At 46.2% G+C, this 27,243-nt stretch overlaps 1 protein-coding gene across 3 annotated transcripts in view; it reads left to right on the top strand.

Annotated features, from left to right (window-relative positions):
* STAT1 (signal transducer and activator of transcription 1) overlaps positions 1-27,243 on the top strand; it is a 997,040-nt gene that overhangs the window by 174,493 nt on the left and 795,304 nt on the right. For all 3 annotated transcript variants that reach the window (XM_069983571.1, XM_069983569.1, XM_069983570.1), the window contains exon 8: positions 5,998-6,149. In XM_069983571.1, coding sequence (XP_069839672.1) covers positions 5,998-6,149 — 152 coding nt within the window. The remainder of the gene's footprint in view (positions 1-5,997; positions 6,150-27,243) is intronic.

The following is a 27,243-nucleotide window of genomic DNA, read 5'->3' as shown; positions in this document are numbered from 1 at the left end:
TCTCATTGAGATCTCTGCAGCATAGATATGCTGCAGAGATCCATGAGATCGGCACTCATTTGCTTTCGGCTGCTGCAGCCGGAAGTAAATGAGTGCCGAGCCGAGGACGGCGCCATCTTGGACGCGTCCCCGGCCGGCATCAGTAACGGAGATCGCTCCTCCGGGACAAGGTCCCGGAGGAGCGATCTCCCCCACTAGACACCAGGGAAACGTTGCCTCCGGTAATCGGAGGCAGCTGTCAACTTTGACAGCTGCCTCCGATTAGCTAATTAGCGGGCACGGCGATCAGACCGTGCCCGCTAATAGCGGCGGTCCCGGGCTACACGCGGCACCCGGGATCGCGGCACTTCAAAGCGGGGCCGCCGCGCGGCCCCGCTTTGAAGTGCAAGTGAGGACATAGGACGTACCGGTACGTCCTATGTCCTTAAGAGGTTAAAGGGGAACTCCACACAAGGAAAAAAAATTCTATTAAGTTATATAGATGTGTCTATACAATGTGTTACCATATCCGTACGGTTCTGCCACTCTGGTAGCTGTTTAAAATCCAGGAAGTAAATTAAAATGGCCTCTCTGCCAACTCACATTGTCTCCTGCTCCCACTGCTCTCCCACCTTAGGAGACAAATATTCCATGACTCTCTCACATTGTGTGTGTTTGCTAGGCACAGGCTGATGATGCAGACAGGGGGCAGGGTGTGATGTCACAGGAGGCTTGGCGGGATCCCCCAATCCCCTGAGTGATTCACCATCTCGGACCAGCTAGAAGCAGCTGCTGCATTGATTTCTCTGATTGTGCAGAAGTGTGCAGTGAAATTAGGGCCGTGTTCACACATGTTTGAGTTCCTTTGCAGTACTGCAGCGTATTCACAAAAATGATGCAGTAACACAAGTAAATGATGCTAAATGGCAGAGAGAGTCGGCATTGCTAGTCCCACCTGCACAAAAAAACGAGGCATAAACAGTATATCCCATGTAAGAGCATATCGGATAAACTCCTTATTGTGGGGCTCAATCTAAAAGATAAAAGATGCTTAATCATAATATGTGTGTGGAGTTGAAAAGAAAAAAAATTCAAAAAGTTCTTTACTTTACTCCAATACCAGCGTTACAGGTAGAGAATACAGCGTGCTGTGTGGGTGGGAACACAATGAAATTATAAAGTACTGCAAATAATTCAGTAACACACAATGAAACTGCTTTGTGTGAACACAGCCTAGATGCTGCTCAACCAGGAAGTACAGAAACACAATACAGAACAAAAACCCCAAAACAAATGGATTTTTGGTAGTTTCAAAACTAAAAAAGATAGGTAAGTAATGCTATATGCTTCTGCAAAGGTTTCATTTTTTTAACCTCTACCTGGAGTTCCCCTTTAATCTTTTACTTTATATCACATGACCATCCCTCACCCAACCTCCGATTCTCACAAGACCTCTGTTTGTGCTCTCTCCTTGTCTGCACATCACAAACCCACCTCCAGGATTTTTCCTGAGATTACCTCATACTACCTTTTACTACCCTGACACATCTGGCTCTCCCCCAGCGTCCAAACCTTTAAAAACAACTTAAAAACCAAACTCTTTAGAAAAGGCTACAACCTACAATAATTCCGCACCACTCTTATAATGGCTACCCCCTCACTTTCTGTCTCTTACCTCACCCTGTAGATTATAAGCCCTCACAGGCAAGGTCTTCTCTTCCTATGTACCAGTTTGTCATTTTCTTTATTCTTGTAGTTTGTAGATGATATGTCAGTTTTACTACTCGGTGAACATTGTAAAAACTATTTCTGCTCAAAAATATTTTTTCCAGGGCATATTTTTTTGGAAAAGGAGTTTAATTACACAGTACAATTGGTCCTCCCTGAAGCGCTATTCAGAGCAGAATAGTGACCCCCAGGTGGGTATGCTATATATCGCAGCCAAATTCAGACCTGGGGGGCTTGCCACCGGCGCACCCCACCTGTGAGTGCCCCAGGCGATCACCCAGCCTGCCCGGCTATGGGAAAGGCCTATATATATACAGTAGATATATACACTCACCGTCCACTTTATTAGGTACACCTGTCCAACTGCACGTTACCACTTAATTTCTAATCAGCCAATCACATGGCGGCAACTCAAAGCATTTAGGCATGTAGACGTGGTCAAGACAATCTCCTGCAGTTCAAACCGAGCATCAGTATGGGGAAGAAAGGTGATTTGAGAGCCTTTAAACGTGGCATGGTTGTTGGTGCCAGAAGGGCTGGTCTGAGGATTTCAGAAACTGCTGATCTACTGGGATTTTCACGCACAACCATCTCTAGGGTTTACAGAGAATGGTCTGAAAATGAAAAAACATCCAGTGAGCGGCAGTTCTGTGGGCGGAAATGCCTTGTTGATGCCAGAGGTCAGAGGAGAATGGGCACACTGGTTCGAGCTGATAGAAAGGCAACAGTGACTCAAATAGCCAACCGTTAAAACCAAGGTAGGCAGAAGAGCATCTCTGAACGCACGGTACGTCAAACTTTGAGGCAGATGGGCTACAGCAGCAGAAGACCACACCGGGTGCCACTCCTTTCAGCTAAGAACAGGAAACTGAGGCTACAATTTGCACAAGCTCATCGAAATTGGACAGTAGAAGATTGGTAAAACGTTGCCTGGTCTGTTGAGTCTCGATTTCTGCTGCGACATTCGGATGGTAGGGTCAGAATTTGGCGTCAACAACATGAAAACATGGATCCATCCTGCCTTGTATCAACAGTTCAGGCTGGTGGTGGTGGTGGTGTCATGGTGTGGGGAATATTTTCTTGGCACTCTTTGGGCCCCTTGGTACCAATTGAGCATCGTTGCAACGCCACAGCCTACCTGAGTATTGTTGCTGACCATGTCCATCCTTTTATGACCACAATGTACCCAACATCTGATGGCTACTTTCAGCAGGATAATGCACCATGTCATAAAGCTAGAATCATCTCAGACTGGTTTCTTGAACATGACAATGAGTTCACTGTACTCCAATGGCCTCCACAGTCACCAGATCTCAATCCAATAGAGCATCTTTGGGATGTGGTGGAACGGGAGATTCACATCATGGATGTGCAGCCGACAAATCTGCGGCAACTGTGTGATGCCATCATTTCAATATGGACCAAAATCTCTGAGGAATGCTTCCAGCACCTTGTTGAATCTATGCCACGAAGAATTGAGGCAGTTCTGAAGGCAAAAGGGGGTCCAACCCATTACTAGCATGGTGTACCTAATAAAGTGACCGGTGAGTGTATATGCAGTAGATGCAGTGAGGTAGCCATAGGCAGTGTCTTGACATTTGGAAAGAAGGGTTTAACACATTGACAGCTTTTAAAAATTCTTGTCAGTGTAACAGTTTTTTTGCCTCCCTCATCCACTATCTAACCATGCTGGCCTTCCCCTGCCCCAGCATGAACTACCTTTCTGAGCATTCCCTCCTCCTGTAGGAGCTGAGCCCAGCTGTCCTGACTGCATATCAGATCAGTCATAGCCCAAGCAGGAGGAAGGGCAGAGGGAGAGAACTGCTCATGGCTACTATGTACCTGCTGAGATTAGTGCAGCTCACAGTGCACCTTCTCTGGGGGCTCCAGAAGTATGGCGTCTGGCTCCCTCTTCAACTCCTGCGCATGTCCGCTCACAGCTACATTGTAGCAGACCAGACAGGAGCCGTGTATTCAAATCTATGTTCTAAGGGCTGCCATAAAGCAACTGTGTAGGTGTCATGAAGGGAGACATTACACATGCTACTGCAAGAGGCAGACCCCAGTGCAGCACATTATTGTTAAAGTGACTGTACCACCAGGCCCAGGCTGAAGCACTGGAGGCAGGCCGACCCACCCTTAGTGGGAGGAAACCCCCGCCCCTCTATGATAGGGTTCCATTAATTCTATCGGAGTCACGTCATGGAGGGGCTGGAGTTTCTTCCCACTGGTGGTGGGTCGGCCCGCCTCCAGTGCTTCAGCCTCGTCCTGGTGGTACAGTCACTTTAACCCTTAGGGGACACAGCCAGTTTTCATTTTTGCGTTTTCGTTTTTCCCTCCTCGTGTATATAAGGCCATAGCGCCTGCATTTTTCCACCTAGAGACCCAAGTGAGCCCTTATTTTTTGCGCAACTAATTGTACTTTGCTATGGCAGATGTAATTTTTGCCTAAAATGTGCCGGGAAACCAGAAAAAAATTCAAAGTGTGGTGAAATTGAAAAAAAAAACGCATTACTTTTTTTGGGGGGAAATGTGTTTTTACGCCATTCACCCTGGGGTAAAACTGACTTGTTATGCATGTTCCTCAAGTTGTTACGATTAAAACGATATGTAACATGTATAACTTATATTGTATCTGATGGCCTGTAAAAAATTCAAACCGTTGTTAACAAATATACGTCACTTAAAATGGCTCCATTCCCAGGCTTATAGCGCTTTTATCCTTTGGTCTATGGGTCTGTGTGAGGTGTCATTTTTTGCGCCATGATGTGATCTTTCTATCGGTACCTTGATTGCGCATATATGACTTTTTGATCGCTTTTTATTACAATTATTCTGGATTTGATGCGACAGAAATTGCGCAATTTTGCACTTTGGGATTTTTTTGCGCTGACGCCGTTTACCGTGTGAGATCAGGAATGTGATTAATTAATAGTTTGGGCGATTACGTACGCGGCGATAGCAAACATGTTTGTTTATTAATTAATTAATTTATTTTTATTTATAAAATGGGGAAAGGGGGGTGATTCAGACTTTTATTAGGGGAGGGGGTTTTGTGTTATTAAAAATACATTTTTCTTTTACTTTACACATATACTAGAAGCCCCCCTGGGGGACTTCTAGTATATGTACTCTGATCTCTCATAGAGATCCATGCAGTATAGTTATACTGCATGAATCCATGAGATCGGTGTTCTATTACTTTTGGCTGCTGCAGCCAAAAGCAATAGAATGCCGAGCCGGGATCAGCGCCATTACGGAGCAGACCCCGGCCCGGGATGGATGCAGGGATCGCCCCCCCGCAATCGCGCCGCAGGGGGGCGATCCCCCCACTAGACCACCGGGTATGAATAAAAGCAAGTATTTAGAAGCAGCTGTCAACTTTGACAGCTGCTTCTAAGTACTTAATTAGCGGGCACGGCGATCGGACCGTGCCCGCTAATAGCCGCGATCCCGGGCTACACGCGGCACCCGGGATCGCGGCAGTTCAGAGGGTGGTCGCCGCGCGACCCCCCTCTGAACTCCCATAGCGGCACGAGGACGTTCAATAACGTCCTGGTGCAGCTATGGGTTAATTTTACAAAACACAAAAAGTCTAACTATTTTTAAAGATATTAATTAAATAAAACAAAAATAATTAATTAAAAAACTAACACCTTTTGCTTTAAGGACTGGCGTTGGGAAACACTGAATTAAATTGCAAACATCAGTGGGACTGCTGCAGTAATTTTTTGCAGATAACAGCAGACATCTTTTGTGTAGCTGAGTGGACTTAGCTCAGCTGTTGAGCCTGCTCCATACTTCGTTTCATATCCGCTGCCTTAAATATACATATTAGCAAAGCGAAAGCGGCCACAGCAGCTGTTTCAACCCCATCCCCTTTGTTTCACCACATTCTGAATTCTGACAATAGGTAGACAGTAGACCATTTGCTTGAGTTCTTCTTGGCAAAAAATTCTGTCATTCTTCCCTATTAGAGAACTCCCTACAGCCATTAACTGTCTTTGATTACCTTTCTTTCCATCCCCCACTTCTAGCTGGACTGTTCTTCTCTCTGTTAAAAAGACCAATATCCACTAGCAATGCTATTAGTGAAACCGTGGTCTTCGCACTCAGTGCAGTCGCAGACGGCAGCAGACACCCACTGTGTATGGAATGGGCTACTGAGGCCCTGTCTATACTTTCTTCCCCCATCTGTTACATTAATTTATGTGGGGCATTCGGGAAAGGGTTAAGTTAAGCTATTCTTGCACTTTATCAAATGCAATATTTTTCTCTTAATTTTACTAGGATATTGTTTATAAAATAAAAGAGCTCCTCAACATCACAGGTCATATTCAGAGCTCCCTTATTAATGAAGAACTTGTTGAATGGAAACGCAGACAACAAATAGCCTGTATCGGAGGTCCTCCAAATGCTTGCCTTGACCAACTCCAGAACTGGTAAGTAATTTAATAGAGACTTTGCTTTATCTTTACATATTGTACCAGCACTTTACTGAGAGATTAAAAGGCACACAATTATAATTAAAGTAGCAGTTAAGAAAATCATTCCCATTAGATGCTTATTATTTTGCATTTACAAAGTCCCTGTGTTGCTAAGACCCCACAAGTGACCCCATTCTGGAAACTACACACCTTCAAGGGGTTGGCCACTTTATAGTAAAATAGGTCAGTGTACAGTATTAGTAAGTGTGCTCAATGTATATACTGACAGCAGCTCCCTGTGTACCTCATAGAGCTAAAATCAGACTCCCCTCCCCCAGGCTGTGCTGCCCTGCTCTGTGGTGTTTTGGTCCATGAAATTGCTGACATGGAGGAGCATGTGACCATGCCCCGCCCACAGTGTCCACCACTGAGCCTGTATATGTCTATGGAGGACACAGTGGACAGGGCCTGGTCACATGCCCCTCCATGTCAGCCATTTTATGGACAGAAACAAAACAGAGCAGGGCACCACAGCCTGGTGAAGGGGAATCGGATTTTAGCTCTATGAGGTACACAGGGAGCCGCTGTCATTATATACATCAAGTACACTTACTAATACTTTGTACTGGCCTATTGTACTGACCTATTTTACTATAAAGTGGCCAACCCCTTTAAGGAATCTAACAAGGGGTGCAGCGGGGATATGGACCTCTTGGTGATGGGCACATTTATGCCATGAAAATGAAAACAAAATTGGATTTTTTTTTCCATTTATTACAGCACATGTTCTACATATCTGCCCGTCACCAGTGGGTACATATGCTCACTGCACCGCTCGTTTTGTATTTTTTTTCTTTTAACCCCTTGTGGAAATAAAAAAAAAATCAAGGCTAGACCAATCATTGATCTAGTCTTGATTTTTTTTTTTCATTTGCACAAGGATTTAAAAGATAAAATCACGAAATGTGTACAGCAATTTCCCCCAAGTACAGAAATACCCCACATGTAGACATAAAGTGCCAAGCCGATGCAGGGTAAGCCTCCAAAGGGAAGGAGCACCATTTGGCTAGGATAGATGGTGAATGCAGTGTTGCATTTATAAAGTCCCTGGGTTGCCAAAGACAGTAGAAACTCCCCAAAATTGACCCCAGTGTGAAAACTACACCCCTTAAAGGGACAGTGTCATGTTTTTGAAATTTTTTAAATGAATAGTACTAAGAACAAATAAGTGTGTTGGATTTTTTTTATTTTTTTTTAACATAGTGCTTGAGTAGTATTCATAACATTTAGTTTTGCACAGGGGGCTGCCATGTTTATAGTGTCTGTGTGTGACGTCATTTCACGACACACACACAGACACTATACGGCACCTCCAGATCATTGAAGTGAACCGACGGAGTCCGTCTGGTTCACTTGCACTGGAAGCTCCGTCACTGTGTGCTGCGCATGCGCACAGGCATGCTCAGCACATAGCATCCTGAAACTGTGGGAGGGCTGCATGCCATGTTTGTGAAGCCCGCACCTTTATGAAAGTAAAGTGTGCGGGCTTCAACATCACAAGCCAAACACCAGCTCCCCCTCCCTCCTCCTCCTTCCCCCCTCCTTCCCGCGCGCCGCAGATAAGACCCTTCACACATGAATAGTGATCGCCCCCTCCCCCGTGCAGCCCTAGCTGGGAGAAGATCTGTCAGTGAAGGTCCTTACCTCCCAGCCGGCAGGAAGATCGTCAGGAGGAGAATGAGAGGCAGGAGAGAGACACTGAGCTCCACAGGAGAGGATGTAAGGAGCTGACAGGGCTCCCCGCCCCTCCCCCACACTGTGCCTTACGATGTTACTGCTCCCAGTCCTACTACTACTACTACACCCATCCCCCCTACTGCTACCACTACACTACACTACTTCATCCAGCCTCCTACTGCTACCACTACTACTCCCAGCCTCCTACTGCTACCACTACTACTACTACACCCATCCTCCCACCCCCTACTGCTACCACTACACCCAGCCTCCTACTGCTACCACTACTACACCCAGCCTCCTACTGCTACCACTACTACACCCAGCCTCCCACCCCCTACTGCTACCACTACACCCAGCCTCCTACTGCTACCACTACTACACCCAGCCTCCCACTCCCTACTGCTACCACTACACCCAGCCTCCTACTGCTACCACTACTACACCCAGCCTCCTACTGCTACCACTACTACACCCAGCCTCCTACTGCTACCACTACTACACCCAGCCTCCCACCCCCTACTGCTACCACTACACCCAGCCTCCTACTGCTACCACTACTACTACACCCAGCCTCCCACCCCCTACTGCTACCACTACACCCAGCCTCCTACTGCTACCACTACTACACCCAGCCTCCTACTGCTACCACTACTACACCCAGCCCCCTACTGCTACCACTACTACACCCAGCCTCCTACTGCTACCACTACTACTACTACACCCAGCCTCCCACCCCCTACTGCTACCACTACACCCAGCCTCCTACTGCTACCACTACTACACCCAGCCTCCCACCCCCTACTGCTACCACTACACCCAGCCTCCTACTGCTACCACTACTACACCCAGCCTCCTACTGTTACTACTACTACACCCAGCCTCCTACTGCTACCACTACTACACCCAGCCTCCTACTGCTACCACTACTACTACTACACCCAGCCTCCCACCCCCTACTGCTACCACTACACCCAGCCTCCTACTGCTACCACTACTACACCCAGCCTCCCACCCCCTACTGCTACCACTACACCCAGCCTCCTACTGCTACCACTACTACACCCAGCCTCCTACTGTTACTACTACTACACCCAGCCTCCTACTGCTACCACTACTACACCCAGCCTCCTACTGTTACTACTACTACACCCAGCCTCCTACTGCTACCACTACTACACCCAGCCTCCTACTGTTACTACTACTACACCCAGCCTCCTACTGCTACCACTACTACTACACCCAGCCTCCTACTGCTACCACTACTACTACTACACCCATCCTCCCACCCCCTACTGCTACCACTCTACCCAGCCTCCTACTGCTACCACTACTACACCCAACCTCCTACTGCTGCTACGACACCCAGCCCCCTACTGCTACCACTACTACTCCCAGCCTCCTACTGCTACCACTACTACTACTACTACACCCATCCTCCCACCCCCTACTGCTACCACTACACCCAGCCTCCTACTGCTACCACTACTACACCCAGCCTCCTACTGCTACCACTACTACACCCAGCCTCCTACTGCTACCACTACTACTACTACACCCAGCCTCCCACCCCCTACTGCTACCACTACACCCAGCCTCCTACTGCTATCACTACTACACCCAGCCTCCTACTGTTACTACTACTACACCCAGCCTCCTACTGCTACCACTACACCCAGCCTCCTACTGCTACCACTACTACTACTACACCCATCCTCCCACCCCCTACTGCTTACACTACACCCAGCCTGCTACTGCTACCACTACTACACCCAACCTCCTACTGCTGCTACTACACCCAGCCCCCTACTGCTGCCACTACACCCAGCCCCCTACTGCTATTACTACACCCAGCCCCCCACTGCTGCCACTACACCTAGCCCCCTACTGCTACTACTACACCCAGCCCCCTACTGCTACTACTACACCCAGCCCCCTACTGCTACTACTACACCCATCCTCCTACTGCTACTACTTCACCCAGCCTCCTACTGCTACCACTACTACACCCAGCCCCCTGCTGCTACCATTACACCCAGCCCCCTACTGCTACCACTACTACACCCAGCCCCCTACTGCTACCACTACTACACCCAGCCCCCTACTGCTACCACTACTACACCCAGCCTCCTACTGCTACCACTACTACACCCAGCCTCCTACTACTACCACTACACCCAGCCCCCTACTGCTACCACTACTACACCCAGCCTCCTACTGCTACCACTACTACATCCAGCCTCCTACTACTACCACTACACCCAGCCCCCTGCTGCTACCACTACACCCAGCCCCCTACTGCTACCACTACACCCAGCTCCCTGCTGCTACCACTACACCCAGCCCCCTACTGCTACCACTACACCCAGCCCCCTACTACTACTAATGTATGAGAGTGCATGTACGAGCTGCCTGTGTGAGAGTGCATGTACGAGCTGCCTGTGTGAGAGTGCATGTACGAGCTGCCTGTGTGAGAGTGCATGTACGAGCTGCCTGTGTGAGTGCATGTACGAGCTGCCTGTGTGAGAGTGCATGTACGAGCTGCCTGTGTGAGAGTGCATGTACGAGCTGCCTGTGTGAGAGTGCATGTACGAGCTGCCTGTGTGAGAGTGCATGTACGAGCTGCCTGTGTGAGAGTGCATGTACGAGCTGCCTGTGTGAGAGTGCATGTACGAGCTGCCTGTGTGAGAGTGCATGTATGAGCTGCCTGTGTGAGAGTGCATGTATGAGCTGCCTGTATGAGTGTACATTAAGGATGACCAAATGTACAGCAGTAGCGAAACCCTTCGCTATGCTCGGCCGTCAGCCGGCTGCATTTGAGCTCCGCTCCAGGTGTTTGGAAAAGCTGGATACAGTCCTGGGAGAAGTTCTCCAGAGCTGTAACCAGATTTTCCAGACACTTAGAGCGGAGCTCTAATGCAGCCGGCTGACGGCCGAGCATAGCGAAGGGTTTCGCTACTGCTGTACATTTGGTCATCCTTAATGTACACTCATACAGGCAGCTCATACATGCACTCTCACACAGGCAGCTCGTACATGCACTCTCACACAGGCAGCTCTAACAAGGGGTTCAGTGAACACATGGACCCCTTGATGATGGGCACATTTGTGCTGGGAAAATGAATTTATTTACCTCAACGCCCTATGACAGCACCCCTGGAGAGGACCTCCCACCGCAGGACAGGAAACCTGAGAATATAAAACCTTGACACGCCTCTCCAGCCTCAGTTCAGGTTTCCTGTCCGTGCGGATGGGAGGTCTGAGAAGACGCTCCCCTTATGGGAGCAAGAAGATAAAATCTTTTTGACACCTGGCAGGCCGCAGACCCTCCTTCTGCTTCTTGCACAGTGAGGTTACCTGCAGGCATAAGACTCCCGCTGGAGCAGCCTGGAAGTCTGGTGGGGGAGCTCGCCGGATGACCACCTCGCTCCGGACCATGAGACCCGCATAAGCAGTCCCCAGGGGTAGCGGGATCTCGTGGTGGAACGCCGGCATCCGTGCGTGTCGGCTTCCGGTTTCCCTGGGTGTGACGTCAGGACGCATGCGTGCGTAAGCACGCTGGCGTAGTGACGTCCGGCGCGCTTTTGATGACGTTTCCGGCCGGGACGCGTCGCTTCCGGCGGAACGCCCAGGACACGGCTATTTGAAACCCGGGAGCGGGAGTTGGCGTCCGCTGCCTCGTGCGTCCAGTGGCTTGCGACCCCCATCAGCCGGCCCGTACTACAGCACAAATCTACCTGGTACACCTCCCGCAGTGATGTCTGAACCTTCTGGAGGGGACAAAGGACGCCATGAAAAAAGGAAGACCTCTAGTCCGGTACCAGTGAAGACCTGGGGTGGTGAGAGGTCACGTTTATTTTACTTATTTTTAATAAGGTGTTTCTTGCTGTTTATGTTGTAGAAGTCACCAGCAAGTGCTAAGTCCTCTAGTAAAGAGAGACATCGCCGCAGAGAATGTGGTGAATGCAGGAAGGAGCTTAAGGAAGATTATAATAGATCCGTTTGCCCTGCATGTATTGATAAGCTAGTGGCTCAAGAATCCTCTGTACTGGCAAATAGCATTAAACAGATGGTGAGAGATGAGATAAAAGCTTCTTTGGGTCAGCTAAATTTGACCCCCCAGCAGGAGCAGCCGGGTCCCTCAGACTCTCAGGAGGCTACCCCTGTCCCTTCCGTCACCTGGGTGGATTTAGAAGAAGGGGAAATAGAACAACAGGCAGAAGAGGAGGAAGGTTCTTTGCCTAGTAATACATTATGCCCTGCTGAAGATACGGATCAGCTTATTAAAGCAATAAGGCAGTCTATGAACATTGAGGAGGTTACACAGCCTAAGTCAGCAGAGGATGCCTTATATGAAGGTCTAGGACCTAAAAGGATCCGTACATTTTCTCTACATGCTAATATTAAGTCTCTAATAAAGAAGGAGTGGGAGAACCCTGATAGGAAGTTTTTCATTCCACGCTTCTTTAAGAGGAAATATCCTTTCGAAGAAGAGGATTGTAAGGCATGGGAGAAAGCTCCGGCAGTGGACGCCCCGGTGGCCAAAATAGCCAAGAAAAACAGCCTGCCCTTTGAGGACCTTGGGTCACTGCCGGACCCAATGGACCGCAAGGCGGACCATTACAACCGCAAAACATGGGAAGCCTCCACCAGTGCCCTAAGGACTAATGTGGCGGCTACGTGTGTGGCCAGATCCTTAAGGTTATGGTTAGGAGATTTAAAAAACCAACTAATCAAGGAGAACGCTCCAGCTAGTATTTTGGAAGACTTACCAACTCTATCCAAAGCTGCAGATTTTCTAGCGGATGCGTCAGTGGATTCGCTAAAAATGACTGCTAGGGCAGCAGCCCTGTCAAATTCCGCTAGACGAGCAGTATGGCTGAAGTCATGGAAAGGGGATATAGCGTCAAAAGGCAAATTATGTTCTATACCTTGTGACGGTGAATCGCTGTTTGGACCGGTGCTTGACTCTCTTCTAGAGAAAGCGTCGGAAAAGAAAAAACAGTTCCCAGGGCAACAAAGAACCCAAGAGTCCACTCAGGGGAAAAAACCATTTAAAAGGCCCTTTCGTGCTAGACAAGACGCCAATAGGAAATTTAGGGCCCCAGGAAAAGGGAAAGGTTTCCTTTTCTCAGGAAGGGACAAGCCCAAAGAGTCACAATGATATTCATCAGGTGGGAGGTCGTCTGTCCCATTTTGTCCCAGCCTGGAAGGAAATTTCCTCCAGTCCCTGGGTACTAAATACCATAGCTTGGGGTCTGTTGTTGGAATTCAACAACTTTCCCCCGGACAGATATCTTCCCACCAGATTAATTTCAGACCAAGAGAAGCAGTCAGCTCTAGAAACAGAAGTTCTTTCTTTAGTAAACAAAAATGTGATAATCCCAGTCCCTGTGAATCAACAGGGGAAGGGATTTTATTCCCCACTGTTCCTGGTGAAGAAACCGAACGGTACTTATCGAGTTATTATAAATCTAAAAGGACTCAATGCCCACCTGAAATACAAAAAATTTCGTATGGAAACTCTCAAATCAGCTATTCATCTTCTTTATCCAGGGTGTCTGATGGCGTCAATAGATTTAGAAGATGCGTACTATCACGTCCCTATCCATCCCTCACACCAAAAATATCTGAGGCTGGCAGTAAACATCAAGGGGCGGTGGTGCCACTTCCAATACAAAGCACTCCCGTTTGGGGTCTCTCAAGCCCCAAGGGTGTTCACGAAAGTAGTTGCGGATATGGCAGCCTTCATAAGGACCAAGAACATAGTCCTTATTCCATACCTGGACGACTTTCTGCTGGTGGCAGACTCATCGCAGACCCTGACGTTCCAAATACATCAGGCTTCGGCTATAATAAGGCAGCTTGGCTGGAATATCAACCTGAAAAAGTCCAACTTGATTCCTTCTCCCAGTTGTGTTTTTCTAGGATACCTGCTGGACTCAACATGTCAGATGACCTTTCTCCCGGAAGTCAAGCAGCAGGTAATCAGGAACAGAGTGCAAACGCTGTTCTGGACATTCAGACCATCCTTAAGAGAGGCAATGTCTGTCTTAGGACTTTTGACATCCTGTATACCGGCGGTGAAATGGGCTCAGTCCAAATCGAGGGATCTACAACAGAACATCTTAACATCCTGGAAAGGAACCCAGGACACATTAGACCAGCCCCTTGTTCTATCCTCAAGAGCCAGATTATCTCTCCGCTGGTGGCTAAATCCGGACAATCTCTCCTCAGGGATCCATTGGTCCCCTCATCCTATAGCAAGAATTACAACAGATGCCAGCCCGTGGGGGTGGGGGGCTCACTTGGACAATCAAAACCACCAGGGGCGCTGGTCACCACAAACCAAGCACAGTTCTTCAAACTACAAGGAGTTACTGGCAATACTGTTAGCCCTAGAGAGTTTCCAGACTCAAGTCAGACACAAACACGTGGTAGTCTACTCAGACAACACAACAGCAGTGTCTTATGTGAATCGACAGGGGGGCACCAGATCCCAGACACTTTTGAATCTGTCCTCTCAAATTTTTTCCTTTGCAGAAGTAAACTTGACTTCTCTCTCAGCAGTACACCTGAAAGGAAAGGAAAACAAGGTTGCGGATTTTCTCAGCAGGGTGCAGATAAAGCAGACAGAGTGGTCATTAAACGATCGAGTGTTCCATCTAATACTGAAGAGGTTCGGCACACCTTCAATAGACCTGTTTTCAACAAGAGGAAACAAAAAACTAAACAGGTTTTGTTCCTTGAATCCCCTGGACAATCCAACGAAGGTGGACGCCTTCTCCCTCGACTGGGGAAGAGAAAGAGGTTATGCCTTCCCACCCTTTCGTCTGATCCCCAAAGTCATCAGGAAGATTCGGGAAGACCGAGCAATGACGTTGCTAGTAGCTCCATTCTGGCCCAGAAGGCCATGGATAACCTGCCTGAGGAAAATGTCAGTACAACAGCCATGGGTACTGCCGAACACCAAAGATCTGCTGTCGCAGGGCCCAGTACAGCACCCGGATACCCCGAATCTGCACTTGACGGTATGGATGCTGAGCGGGTCATCCTGAAAAGAAGAGGGTTCTCTGACGCAGTAGTTAATACACTTCTAGCAAGCAGGAAGGATGTAACTACAAACATCTATTTTAGAGTCTGGCGTGCCTTTTTGAGGTTTTCCAAAGGTAAACAAGATCCGCTAGATCAGCCCAATATCCCTCTAGTGCTCAACTTCCTACAGGCTGGGATGGACATGAACTTAAGCCCAAATACCTTGAAGGTGCAAGTGTCGGCCCTAAGCTCCTTTCTGAATTTTAAGTTGGCGGAAAATACTCTAGTAAAAAGATTCTTAACTGCTGCTTCTCGTCTTAATCCCCCCAAGAAGACATTGGTACCTCAGTGGGACTTGAACCTAGTCCTGGAGGCCCTAACTACGACTCCTTTTGAGCCCCTAGAAGACGTCTCAATCAGGCTGCTCACATTAAAAATGGCGTTAATCCTGGCAATAACAACGGCCAGAAGGGTAGGTGAAATACAGGCTCTGTCGGCACACCCCCCTTACACCCAGATATTAGATGACAGGGTAGTTATGAAAACACTTCCTACCTTTCTCCCGAAGGTGGTATCTGAGTTTCATAAAAATCAGGAGATTATTTTGCCATCTTTCTGTAACAACCCTAAAAACCAGAAGGAGGCGTCTTTCCATACTCTGGACGTTAGGAGATGCCTCCTTGAATATTTAGACAGGACAAAGGATTTTAGGTCAGCTGAGAACCTGTTAGTTCAGTTTTCAGGTCCTAATAAAGGGAAGGCAGCTTCAAAAGCTTCTGTGAGTAGATGGATTAAACAGTCAATCTCTCTAGCCTACTCTAGTAAAGGGAAAGATCCCCCTCCATTCTTCACAGCTCATTCCACAAGATCAGTGGCAACATCCTGGGCAGAAAGGGCAGAAGCTACCTTAGATCAAATATGCAAAGCTGCCACTTGGAGCTCTGTTCACACCTTTTTTAGACATTACAGGGTGCAGTTAAGACCAATCTCTGATTTATCCTTTGGCAGAAAGGTTCTGTCAGCAGTAGTCCCCCCCTAATAATTTAGTTTCTATTCTAAATCTCCAGGGGTGCTGTCATAGGCCGTTGAGGTAAAAGCATGATTACTTACGGGTAATCTTGTTTTCAATAGCCCATGACAGCACCCCTCATGCATACCCTACCCTATATAGCGGATGTTGCTGGAATATTGTTTAAAAGTATTGTGTTATGTTACCTATGTTGATTATTTCCTCCGCTGGAGTACTTTTGTTTGAACTGAGGCTGGAGAGGCGTGTCAAGGTTTTATATTCTCAGGTTTCCTGTCCTGCGGTGGGAGGTCCTCTCCAGGGGTGCTGTCATGGGCTATTGAAAACAAGATTACCCGTAAGTAATCGTGCTTTTTTCCACATTTGTGCCCGGTATATATTAATGCTCACTGCACCCCTAGTTAGATTCCTTGAGGAGTGAAGTTTCCAGCTTTGTAAATGTGACATGGCCCTTGAAATCCATTCCAGTGAAATCCAGCTTCCAAAAGCCAATTGGCACTCCTTCCCTTTGAAGGCTTTTTCTGCGCCCGCTTGGCAATTTATGTCCACATGTGGTGTATTTTATCAGGACCGACTCCTGAATGTTACCAGGACCAGCTGCGACTCCTGACTCCTGCTCCTTCATAAATGGCCAGTCAGATACCAGGGGAGATATTTATCACACTGGCTCAGCAGCTTCTCCCTAATGTCCTACATGATCCTGGTGCAACTTCTGAGTGAATAAAGGAATATTGCATATAAAGCAGTTTCTTCTGTGTGTGCAGAGGATTTAGCCAGTCTCCAGCCTCCATGTCCTAATCAACTCAGAACTAGACTAGATAAAGCAGGTGTTTTTTCCTGCTGACAGTCTTCTATGTTTCTAACTAAATATTCACCATACACAAAGAAACACTGCTAACACTGCCAAATCCCTGTGATACAGAGGGGTCAGCCATACTGATAGAGAGGGGTCACACGTAGTGATGTTGAGGGTCACTGTTGGGGCAAGCAATAGAACACACACACACACACACACACACAGCCATAGCATACACACACAGCCTGCTGCAGCCATAGCACACATACATACATACATGCATGCATGCATACACACACACACACACACACACACAGCCTGCTACAGCCATAGCACATACACACAGCTGCTGCCATAGAACACTGAAGAAAAACACACAGAGAGGAAACACCACACTGAGGACAGAGGTTACTGCTGCACTACTTGTGTATTCTCATCCTCCTCTATATTACACAGGATATCTTCATATTACACTGCTTCTCATATACAGTCATCCAGCATCCAGGAAGAGAACAGCACAGATCTCCCCCCACACAATGGACTCTTCCAGCTCATAAACAAACTGCCAAATAGTGACTGACAACTTTTCCACGACCATCCCTATCTAATAGGGCCAGTGTCCTATTAGAATGTTGCTCATGAAATATATTGATGAGCAAAACTTATAAAATTCATATCAAAACTCAATTCTAAAGTTTTTAAAGATTTTGTCGGTACATTTTTTTCCGACTCCAGCCAAAACTAGCTCCGACTCCAACTCACTCCAGCCAAAACTAGCTCCGACTCCAACTCACTCCAGCCTAAACTAGCTCCGACTCCGACTCCACAGTCCTGCTAGAAACTACACATCTTCCAGCAAAAAGTACGCCTACATCCAGCTCTGTCGTGCAAATGATAAGAACGCTATGGATCGTGCAATGTGGCAACATTTTTTGTGGCTTTTCGTTAGGAATATAGGGGGAGATTTATCAAACATGGTGTAAAGTGAAACTGTCTCAGTTGCCCCTAGCAACCAATCAGATTCCACCTTTTATTCCTTACAGACTCTTTGGAAAATGAAAGGTGGAATCTGATTGGTTGCTTGGGGCAAATGAGTCAATTCTACTTTACACCAGTTTGATAAATCTCCCCCATAGTTTCTATTGAGCCATAGTGGTAATAGTTAAAAAAAAAAAAAAAACTATACAAATTTGGTATCGCCAAAACCATAGTGACCCAGAGAATACATTTATTATGTTATTAGTGACCGCCAATACGGATTTTTACGGCGGTCACTAATGGGCTCTATTCTTCTGCTTTCAGCTTTTTACGTCAATAATAGCACCGATAAGTCCCGCCTGTAAGTTTTTTATGGTCTAATTTTGAATACTTTCCTTTAATACCTGTGGGGTCAAAATGCTCACCACAACCCAAGATGAATTCTTTGATGGGTGTACTTTCCAAAATGGTATGACATTTGGGGGGTTCTATTCTGCTGACACTACAGGGGCACTGCAAACGAAAATTCTTCAGAAAAATCTGCCCTAAAAATGCTAATTTGCGCTTCTTCCCTTCTGAGCCCTGGTCCCTAAAAAAAAAAAATCAGTTTTGGAAATTTCATGAAATTTTGATAACTTCTAAGCCCTGTAACACCCTAAGGCTGGGTTCACACTACGTATATTTCAGGCAGTATTTGGTCCTCATGTCAGGTCCTCATAGCAACCAAAACCAGGAGTGGATTGAAAACACAGAAAGGATCTGTTCACACAATGTTGAAATTGAGTGGATGGCCGCCATATAACAGTAAATAACGGCCATTATTTCAATACCACAGCCGTTGTTTTAAAATAACAGCAAATATTTGCCATTAAATGATGGCCATCCACTCAATTACAACATTATGTGAACAGAGCCTTTCTGTGTTTTCAATCCACTCCTGGTTTTGGTTGCTATACAGCCTCACAAATACAGCCTTAAATATACATAGTGTGAACCCAGCCTAAAAAAGTAAAACATGTTTACAAAATGAAATCCGAATAAAGAGGACATATTGATAATTTGACTTGCTAACTAATTTGTCATGTGACTTTATTTAGAAGCAGAGAATTTCAAAGTGCAAAAAAACACACAAGACAATGACCAAATTTTACCATTAACATAAAGTACCATATGTTAAAAAAAAACTATCTCAGAATCGCTAGCATATGTTAAAGCGTCATTGAGCAATTAGCGCATAAAGTGAGACAGGTCAGAATTTGAAAAATGAGCCTGGTCATTAAGGCTTAAAGCGTAACTAATTCAAGCAGCCAAAAAATGAAATTGCTCAAATAAAAAGCCTAAGTGTTACCCTTTAAAAAGAGCCCTAAACTGTTGATAGTGTGTGCGCTTGCTGAGATATCTCCAGTTTTTTGGCTCAGAAGAATAAATGATTTTTTCTCCTGGCTGACTGAAAGTGGGCGTGGCCTCCCCTCTCCTCTCCCTGGCTGCGTCCCTCCATCCTCTGGCTGCTGACCAGCGCCATAGCAGATGTTATCACACATTTGACAGTGGGATTAGATACAGATACAGTGCCTTAGTAGATGGTATCACACAGTGGGATAAGATGCAGCACCCCTGCAGATAATATTGCACACAGTGGGATTAGATACAGCACTCCCTGCAGATGTTATCGCACACTGGGTTTAGATACAGTGATACCATCTACTAAGGCACTGTATCTCATCCCACTGTGTACGATATCATCTACTAAAGCATTGTATCTAATCCCGCTGAGCGATACCAACTGTAGGGGGTGCTGTATCTAATCCCACTGTGTGTGATACCATCTGTAGGGGGTGCTGTATCTAATCCCACTGTGTGCGATACCATCTGCAGGGGGTGTTGTATCTAATCCCACTCGGTGCGATAACATCTGCTAAAGAACTGTATCTCATCCCACTGAGTGGGGTAAGATACAGCACCCCCTGCAGATGGTATTGCACACAGTGGGATTAGATACAGGGCTGCGCAACAGTAAGGTGTGGGACACTGTGAAGAGGAATTGGGGCTTGGGGACCACAACACTTTTCCCTCTATGTGCTCTGATGCCTAAATCCTTATCACTGGAGCACATAGTAGGAAGATAGCATTGCTCTCCTGCTTACTATAGGACTGAGGAGAGCACCAGCACTGAAAGGGTGTCAGACTGAATGGAGGAGGGAGGGTACCAGAGCGCTCCTCTTTCTATGTGCTCGGGTGTACGGATACCAGAGCACATAGAAGGGCAGTGCAGGAATCGGGGGAGGGGCATAACAATCAGAGGAGATACCCGAGAGTAGAGGAGCCTGGGCTGAGGAGGGGGTTGCCATCCAGTGCAGGGTGAGAGGAAGCAAGGGAGGGGCGGGAGGGAGACAGGAGATCTCCTCCTGCTATGCTGCCGTGTACTCCGGTGTTTGAGCTGTCATCAGACATCGAAGCACATGGAAGGAAGAGTGCTGGGCTCTCCTGCTTACCACAGTATAGGAACAATAACCAAGCTCCGGCAGGGTGATCAGGAGGCACACAGGAGAGGGATAATGCCACCAGGGGTTGGAGGGGGGGGGGGGGGGGGTCCAGTCCCGTCTTATATGATCCAGTCAGGCATTTATCACAGAATGACTTCCTGCTATGTGCCCCGGGTGTCTGAATCATCACTGGAGCACATAGCAGGCAGAGCACGCCTCATACCTCCTCACTGCCTGTCATCTGACAATCCTCTGCTGCTTAGGCAGTGTACGGATTTTCAGGAGGGGGGACAGTTTTGCACAAGTAACAGAGAGGCAAACACACAGCTAAGGGTACATTCAGCTTCATATATTTAAAAAACGGTTCAAGCTGGGGATTTCTTACCTATCCTCCTCTACGTAGGGTTGTCGGCCTTGGACGCCCCTGCTGCTGTACGGGATTGGGGGTGCTAGGGTCTTATACTATTTCTCTTCCCCCCCCCTCCCCCCCCCTTTTCCCTACTCCCATTTCTTTTCCTCTTTGTTTGTTCTTTCTAGCTTTTCTCCCTTCCTCTCTTCTGTTTCTTTCCTATTGCTACCTCGGCCCCGGTCCCACTAGGCGTTGGAATCTGGGGCCTCTGATTAGTTGAATTAGGCAGACGACCTTCAGGTCTGCCCTTTAGTTCTGCCAATGGGCTATGGTTAGTAAAGGAGTGATGTATGTTTTGCCGTTTATTGATACAATGATAGACACAAACTCGAGCTGTTGGATGTTCTTTGATGTTTGGTTATACATTGCCGACTATGGGCTAATTTGTACATTCTATGTTCTTATATTTGCAATTGTTGGCAGAAAAAATACCTAAAACTCAAAACTTTTTGGAAACCAACTAAAAAACTGTTCAATTTAGGTAATTAATCTAAATTGCAAAAATTCTTATAATGGCCTAAACTAACTAAAACTAAATTGTAATGACCCGGAAAGCAATGGCGGTTGGTGATGTCCGAGACATCACCAACCGCCATTACTGTTACTAGTAATGGTGGCCACAGTGCCACGGTCCCGATTACCATGATCAGACAGCCGATCACGGCGATATGTGTGTGAAAACTGTCTAAATATCTGCTCTGAACACCTCAGCTAGGTAGTTGAGATGTTCAGAGCAGGTATTTGCCCATTCTCACCTGATCCCAACATCCGGAGCAATGTCTTCTGGGTCCCACGGTGTCCTCTTCTTCCCGTCGTCTATCTTCAGCTTTTTCTGGATCCCGTCATCTATCTTCTTCTTTTTGTCTTCTACTGCCCCCTAGCGGGTGATAAGTGTATATAATACAATTATCAATAGCTATAGGGTTGTAGACAAGGTTTATTTTTTTTTCTTTTACGCACCCTACCCCCGATGAGTGCAGATCAGCATTGCACGAAAGTGCGCCGCTGATCAGCAACTCCTCCTTTTTGGCGTAGGGGCTTTTTTTCACCCCTATATCCTACCACCACTGTCTGCTGATAAGTGGCACACATAAGTGCGGCATTTATCAGCAACTCCTTTGTTGGCGTAGGTTTTTTTCTTACTGTTAATAAAAAACGTAAAAAACACTACATTACACTACACTACACTACACTACATGAAATAAAGGTTTACACTACACTAGGTTACACATTTACATATCCCATATACTAATCCCCGTATAAAAATGCCTTACAGGATGTTTTCGGCGGCGGAGGCATACGCTATTATTGTCTCCGGCACCGAAACAGCCAATGTGGATGAGTGGGGGAATCCTTCTTTCCTACATTCATCCTCATCATTATCATCTAGTGATGATGACTATCCACCAAGCGTCCAAGGTGGGTGTAGCAGGATGCCCCCCAGACACGTCATCCCAATAAGAGATTACGGTATGGCATGAAATTCTGCAAACTCTGTAAGAGTACCTCAGAGTACATTTACAGATTTAGGGTACATGTACACTGCGGAATGGCGACAGATAACCCGTTGCGCACTCTGCAGCTGGCACCCACTGGCACACTTATGCGGGCGCGAGCGTCTCCGCTTGTGTCATAGACTCCATTCTATTCATTCTTTGGACTGAGGGCGGAATCCACCCGTGCATAGAATGAAGTCTATGACACGTGTCGGCACGCACGTGAGCGCTCGCATCAGTCCGCCAGTGGTTGCCAGATATGGAATGTGCAACGGGTTATCCTTCGCCATTCCGCAGTGTGCACGTACCCTTAGAGTGTATGAAGGAAGAGACAACTGAATCCAGCCCCCAGATGCCCCCCCATCCTCGGGAGTTAGTGGGAAGATCGTTTGGGAACTGATCTTCCCACTGCTGGATAAAGGTTACCACCTGTACGGGGATAACTTTTATACCAGCTCTTCTGGTCCCTCGCTGCCGAGCTACTGTACCTTGTGGCACGATCCGAAAAAATCAGAAGCAGTAATTAGAGTCCTAATATTTAACAGCTATGTAGCGGACCCAGCGCTTCTGGATATGAAGGACCCTGTATCATACCAGGGCAACATGTTCCAGGTGAAGTCCCCCACACTGGAAAACGGGAGATCCCAGAAGAAGTGCAGAGTGTGGTGTAATAGGGGGATCAGGAAGGACACCATTTTCCAGTGTGACACCTGTCCTGATCACCCTGGCCTCTGCATAAGGGATTGCTTCAAGGCGTACCACACGTCATTGGAGTTCTACGTTTTCTAGTTTCTTTCCCTTATTCCTATTTCAGGGGTCACGTTGATCCAGGGATTATTCTGATTGCCATTATGCAGTCAGGAAGGAATTTTTTCCCGTGATGAGGCTACCGCCAATACCCCCAAGTAAATTAAAATTGTCCCTTTTCCCAACTAAATAGGCATGGCCACCATTCCCATTAGAGGCTTGACATGTTGCATTTACAAAGCCTCTGTGCTGCTAAGACAGTGAACTCCCCCACAAGTGACCCTATTCTGGAAACTACACCCCATAAGGAATCTAACAAGGGGTGCAGCGGGATATGGACCCCTGGTGACGGGCACATTTGTGCCAGGAAAAGGAAAAAAATAGTACTTTTCATTTTCACAGCACATGTTCTGCATATGTGCCCGTCACCAGTGGGGTTCATATGCTCACTGCCCCCCTTGTTAGATTCCTTGAGGGGTGTAGTTTCCAGAATGGGGTCACTTGTGGGGGGTTTCCACTGTTATGGCTGTATGGCGGCTTTGTATATGCGACATGGCCCTTGAAATCCATTCCAGTGAAATTCAGCTTCCAAAAGCCAATTGGCGCTCCTTCACTTTGGAGGCTCGTCCTGTGCCCGCTTGGCACTTTATGTCCCCATGTGGGGTATTTCTGTACTCGGGAGGAACTGCGCTACACGTTTTGTGTTTTCTTTTATCCCCTTGTAAAAGTAAAATATTGAATGCTAGAACAAGTTTTAGTGTAAGAAAAATCATTTTAAATTTTTCACGCCACATTGTTCTGAAAATCTGAGAAGCACCTGTGGGGTACAAATGCTCACCGCACCCCTTGTTGAATTCCTCGAGGGGTGTAGTTTTCTAGATGGTGTCCCTTTAGGGGTGTTTTTATGTTTTGGCACCCCAGAGCCTCTGCCAACCTTAAGTGGTACAGTCAAAAATGACCAAATATAACGGAGGTGTTGAAATTCACTAGACACACCTTTGTATCATGAGGCTTGTGGTTGCGTCAAATAGCGCAATAGGGCCACATATCGGATATTTCTATAAACTGCAAAAAACGAGGCAATAAATATTGGGGTGCATTTATTTGGTAATAGCTTTATAGTTATGAAAGATATTGGATTACAATACAATTTCTGCACAGAAAATTAAAATTTTCAATTTTCCTACACACTTAGCTTTCATTTCTGTGACTCACCTAAATGGTTTAAACACTTTCTGGATGTGCTTTTGCACAGTTTGGGTGGTACAGTTTCTGAAATGGGGCGCTTTGTGGAGCTTCATAACTTACATTCCCCTCAAATACACTTCAAACGTGAACTGATCCCTTGAAAATTCAGATTTTGAAATTCTCGTGAAAATTTGGAAAAAATGTTGCTAAACTTTGAAGCTTTCTATTGTCTTAAAAAATTGAATGCAAGTTTAACCCTTTGAGGACCAGGCCCAAAATGACCCAGTGGACCGCGCAAATTTTGATCTTAGTGTTTCCGTTTTTCCCTCCTCCCCTTCTAAGAGCTCCAGCACTTTCAGTTTTTTATCTACAAGCCATGTAAGGGCTTATTTGTTACAGGAATAGTTGTACTTTGTAATGGTTTCTTTCATTTTACCATAACATGTATGATGGAATTCCAAATATATTATTTATGAAGATATAAATTGGTGAAATCGCAAAAAAGAATGCAATATGGTAACTTTGGGGGGTTCCTGTGTCTACGTAATGCACTATATGGTAAAAGCGACATGATACCATTACTCTATAGGTCAGTACGAACACAACCATATGCAGGTTTACGCAGATTCTCTAATGTTATATATTTTTTTTTAAATGAAATCCTTTTTTTCGGCAATTAATTATAAATAAAATGGGACTATTGTGACGCTTATAACGGTTTTATTTTTTCACCTACGGGGCTGTATGGGGTGTCATTTTTTCCACCATGATCTCTAGTTTTTATTAATACCATATTTGTGAAGATCGGACGTTTTGATCACTTTTTATTATTTTTTTTATATATATAATGTAACATAAAATCGGTAATCCGCGCACTTTTTTCCCTCTTTTCGTGTACGCCGTTTACCGTTCGCAATGACGCTTGTTATATTTTAGTAGATCGGACAATTACGCACGCTACGGTATATTATATGTTTATCTATTTATTTATTTTTATATGTTTTATTTATATAATGGGAAAGGGGGGTGATTTCAACTTTTATTGGGGGAGGGGTTTTGGGGTAGTGTGTTAGTGTTTTTAACTTTTTTTTTAACACATTTGAAGTCCCTTTGGGGGACTTTTACATAGATTAGTTTGATTTCTACACTGATGAATGCTATGCCATAGGCATAGCATTGATCAGTGTTATCGGCGATCTGCTCATTGAGCCTGACTGTGCAGGCTTAGAGTAGCAGATCGCCGATCGGACTGCACGGAGGCAGGTGAGAGACCTCCGGCGGCCCGTTTTACCGATCGGGACCCCCGCAGTCACACTGCCGGGGTCCCGATCGGTAAGTGACAGGGGAGTCACTGGGGGAGTTAAGGAGTTAATGACACGCGGCAGCGCGATCGCTGCAGCGTGTCATTACCGGTGAGGTCCCGGCTGCTGATTGCAGCCGGCCCCCACCTGCTATGAAGCGCGCTCCGCTCTGGAGCACGCTTCATAGCGGGAGAAACACCCAGGGCGTACAGTTACGCCCTAGGTCGTCTGGGGACAGACTTCCATGGCGTAACTATACGCCCTGGGTCGTCTAGGGGTTAATAAATGTCGCCAACATAAAGTAGACATATTGCTAATGCTATTTAATATCTAATTTATGTGGCATAACCATTTTCCTTACTAGCACAAAATTTCAAAGTTAGAAAAATGCAATTTTTCTAAATTTTTCACATTATTTTGGGCTGCAAGTATTGACTCCAATTTACAGTATATAGGTAAAATAGGTAGGTAAAAGCATCCCGAAGCTATTAATGGATAAAGTGACACATGTCATATTCCTGAAATTTGGTCCGGTCCTTAAGGCCATTTTGGGCTCCGTTCTTAAGGGGTTAAATAGGCTTGGTCACTAAGGGGTTAATATTTAATTTATGTGGCATAACCATTTTCTGTACAAGCAGAAATGTTTCAAAGATAGAAAAATGCTATTTTTCACATTATTTTGGGGTTTTCATAATGATTTGTTTTAAATATTGACTCCAATATACCAAAAATGTAAAGTACAATATGTCATGAAAAATCACTCTCAGAATCAGCAGGATAGGTAAAAGCATTCCCAAGTTATAAATGAATAAAGTGACTCAGATCATATTCATAAAATTTGCCTTGGTCCTTAAAGTGACACTGTCACCCCCTTTTTGCATTGTGACATCTCTACACAGGTGTAAAGGATAGTTTAGCAGTTTTCATACCTTATTTTATATCATACGTCATGCTGCTTGTTCAAGTAAAAAGTGATCTTTTATCAACTGCAGATTGTGTTAAGTGGGCGCCCCCTTGACGCCCATTGGTCTGCCGACCTAGAGGGGGTGGGGCCTAGACCAGCCAGCCTGTTCCAATGGCCGACGAAGGGGCCTGGCCAACGGCGGTGCGGTGGGCGAGGCCCCGCCCACTTAACACAATCTGCAGTTGATAAAAGATAACTTTTTACTTGAACAAGCACCATGACGTATGATATAAAATAAGGTATGAAAACCGCTAAATTTACCCTTTACACCTGTGTAGAGATGTCAGAATGCACAAAGGAGGTTACCGTTTCACTTTAAGGCAATTACAGGCCCGGTCCTTAAGGGGTTAATGTCAAATAATTGCCGTTATTTTAAACTATCGGCAAGTGTTTTGAAATAAGGGCAGTTACTGTGTTTGTCATTAAATGATTGCTATCCACTAACTTTCAACAGTGTTTGAACATAACTTTTTTTGTGTTTTCAGTCCACTTCTGATTTTGGTTGGAAAATACTGAGCAAAAATACTGTGTGTGAACATAGCCTTAGGCTGCATGCACACTTCCCCTAAATGAGGGGCCATACGGAAGGGGAAGCCCTGTCATGGAATTTTTCCCCACCCGGCATTATGTGTCAATATCATGACAGCAGCGGGGAAACCCTTTGAATTGCTGCAGCACTGTAATGACAGTGCCGCAGTGATTCAAAGAGTTTTCACCAATGCTGGCATGATGATGACACATCATGCTGGGCGGGGAACCATTCCATGACAGGGCTTCCCTGAATTTACAGAATGTGTGCATGCAGCCTTATATAGCCGTTTCTTCACAGTTTTTTTCTGTTTTATTTCTTTAGCGATTTTTCTTACAGTAAATTTATATTAATTAAAAAATTGCACTTAACCCCTTAACGACTGCGGGCGTATATTTACACCCTGCGGTCGGTAAGGG

Source organism: Dendropsophus ebraccatus, chromosome 9 (assembly GCF_027789765.1).
Source record: "Dendropsophus ebraccatus isolate aDenEbr1 chromosome 9, aDenEbr1.pat, whole genome shotgun sequence".
In the NCBI taxonomy this organism is placed as follows: domain Eukaryota; kingdom Metazoa; phylum Chordata; class Amphibia; order Anura; family Hylidae; genus Dendropsophus; species Dendropsophus ebraccatus.
Note: the sequence above shows the minus strand (reverse complement) of the source record. Positions and strands in the feature narration are given on the sequence as shown.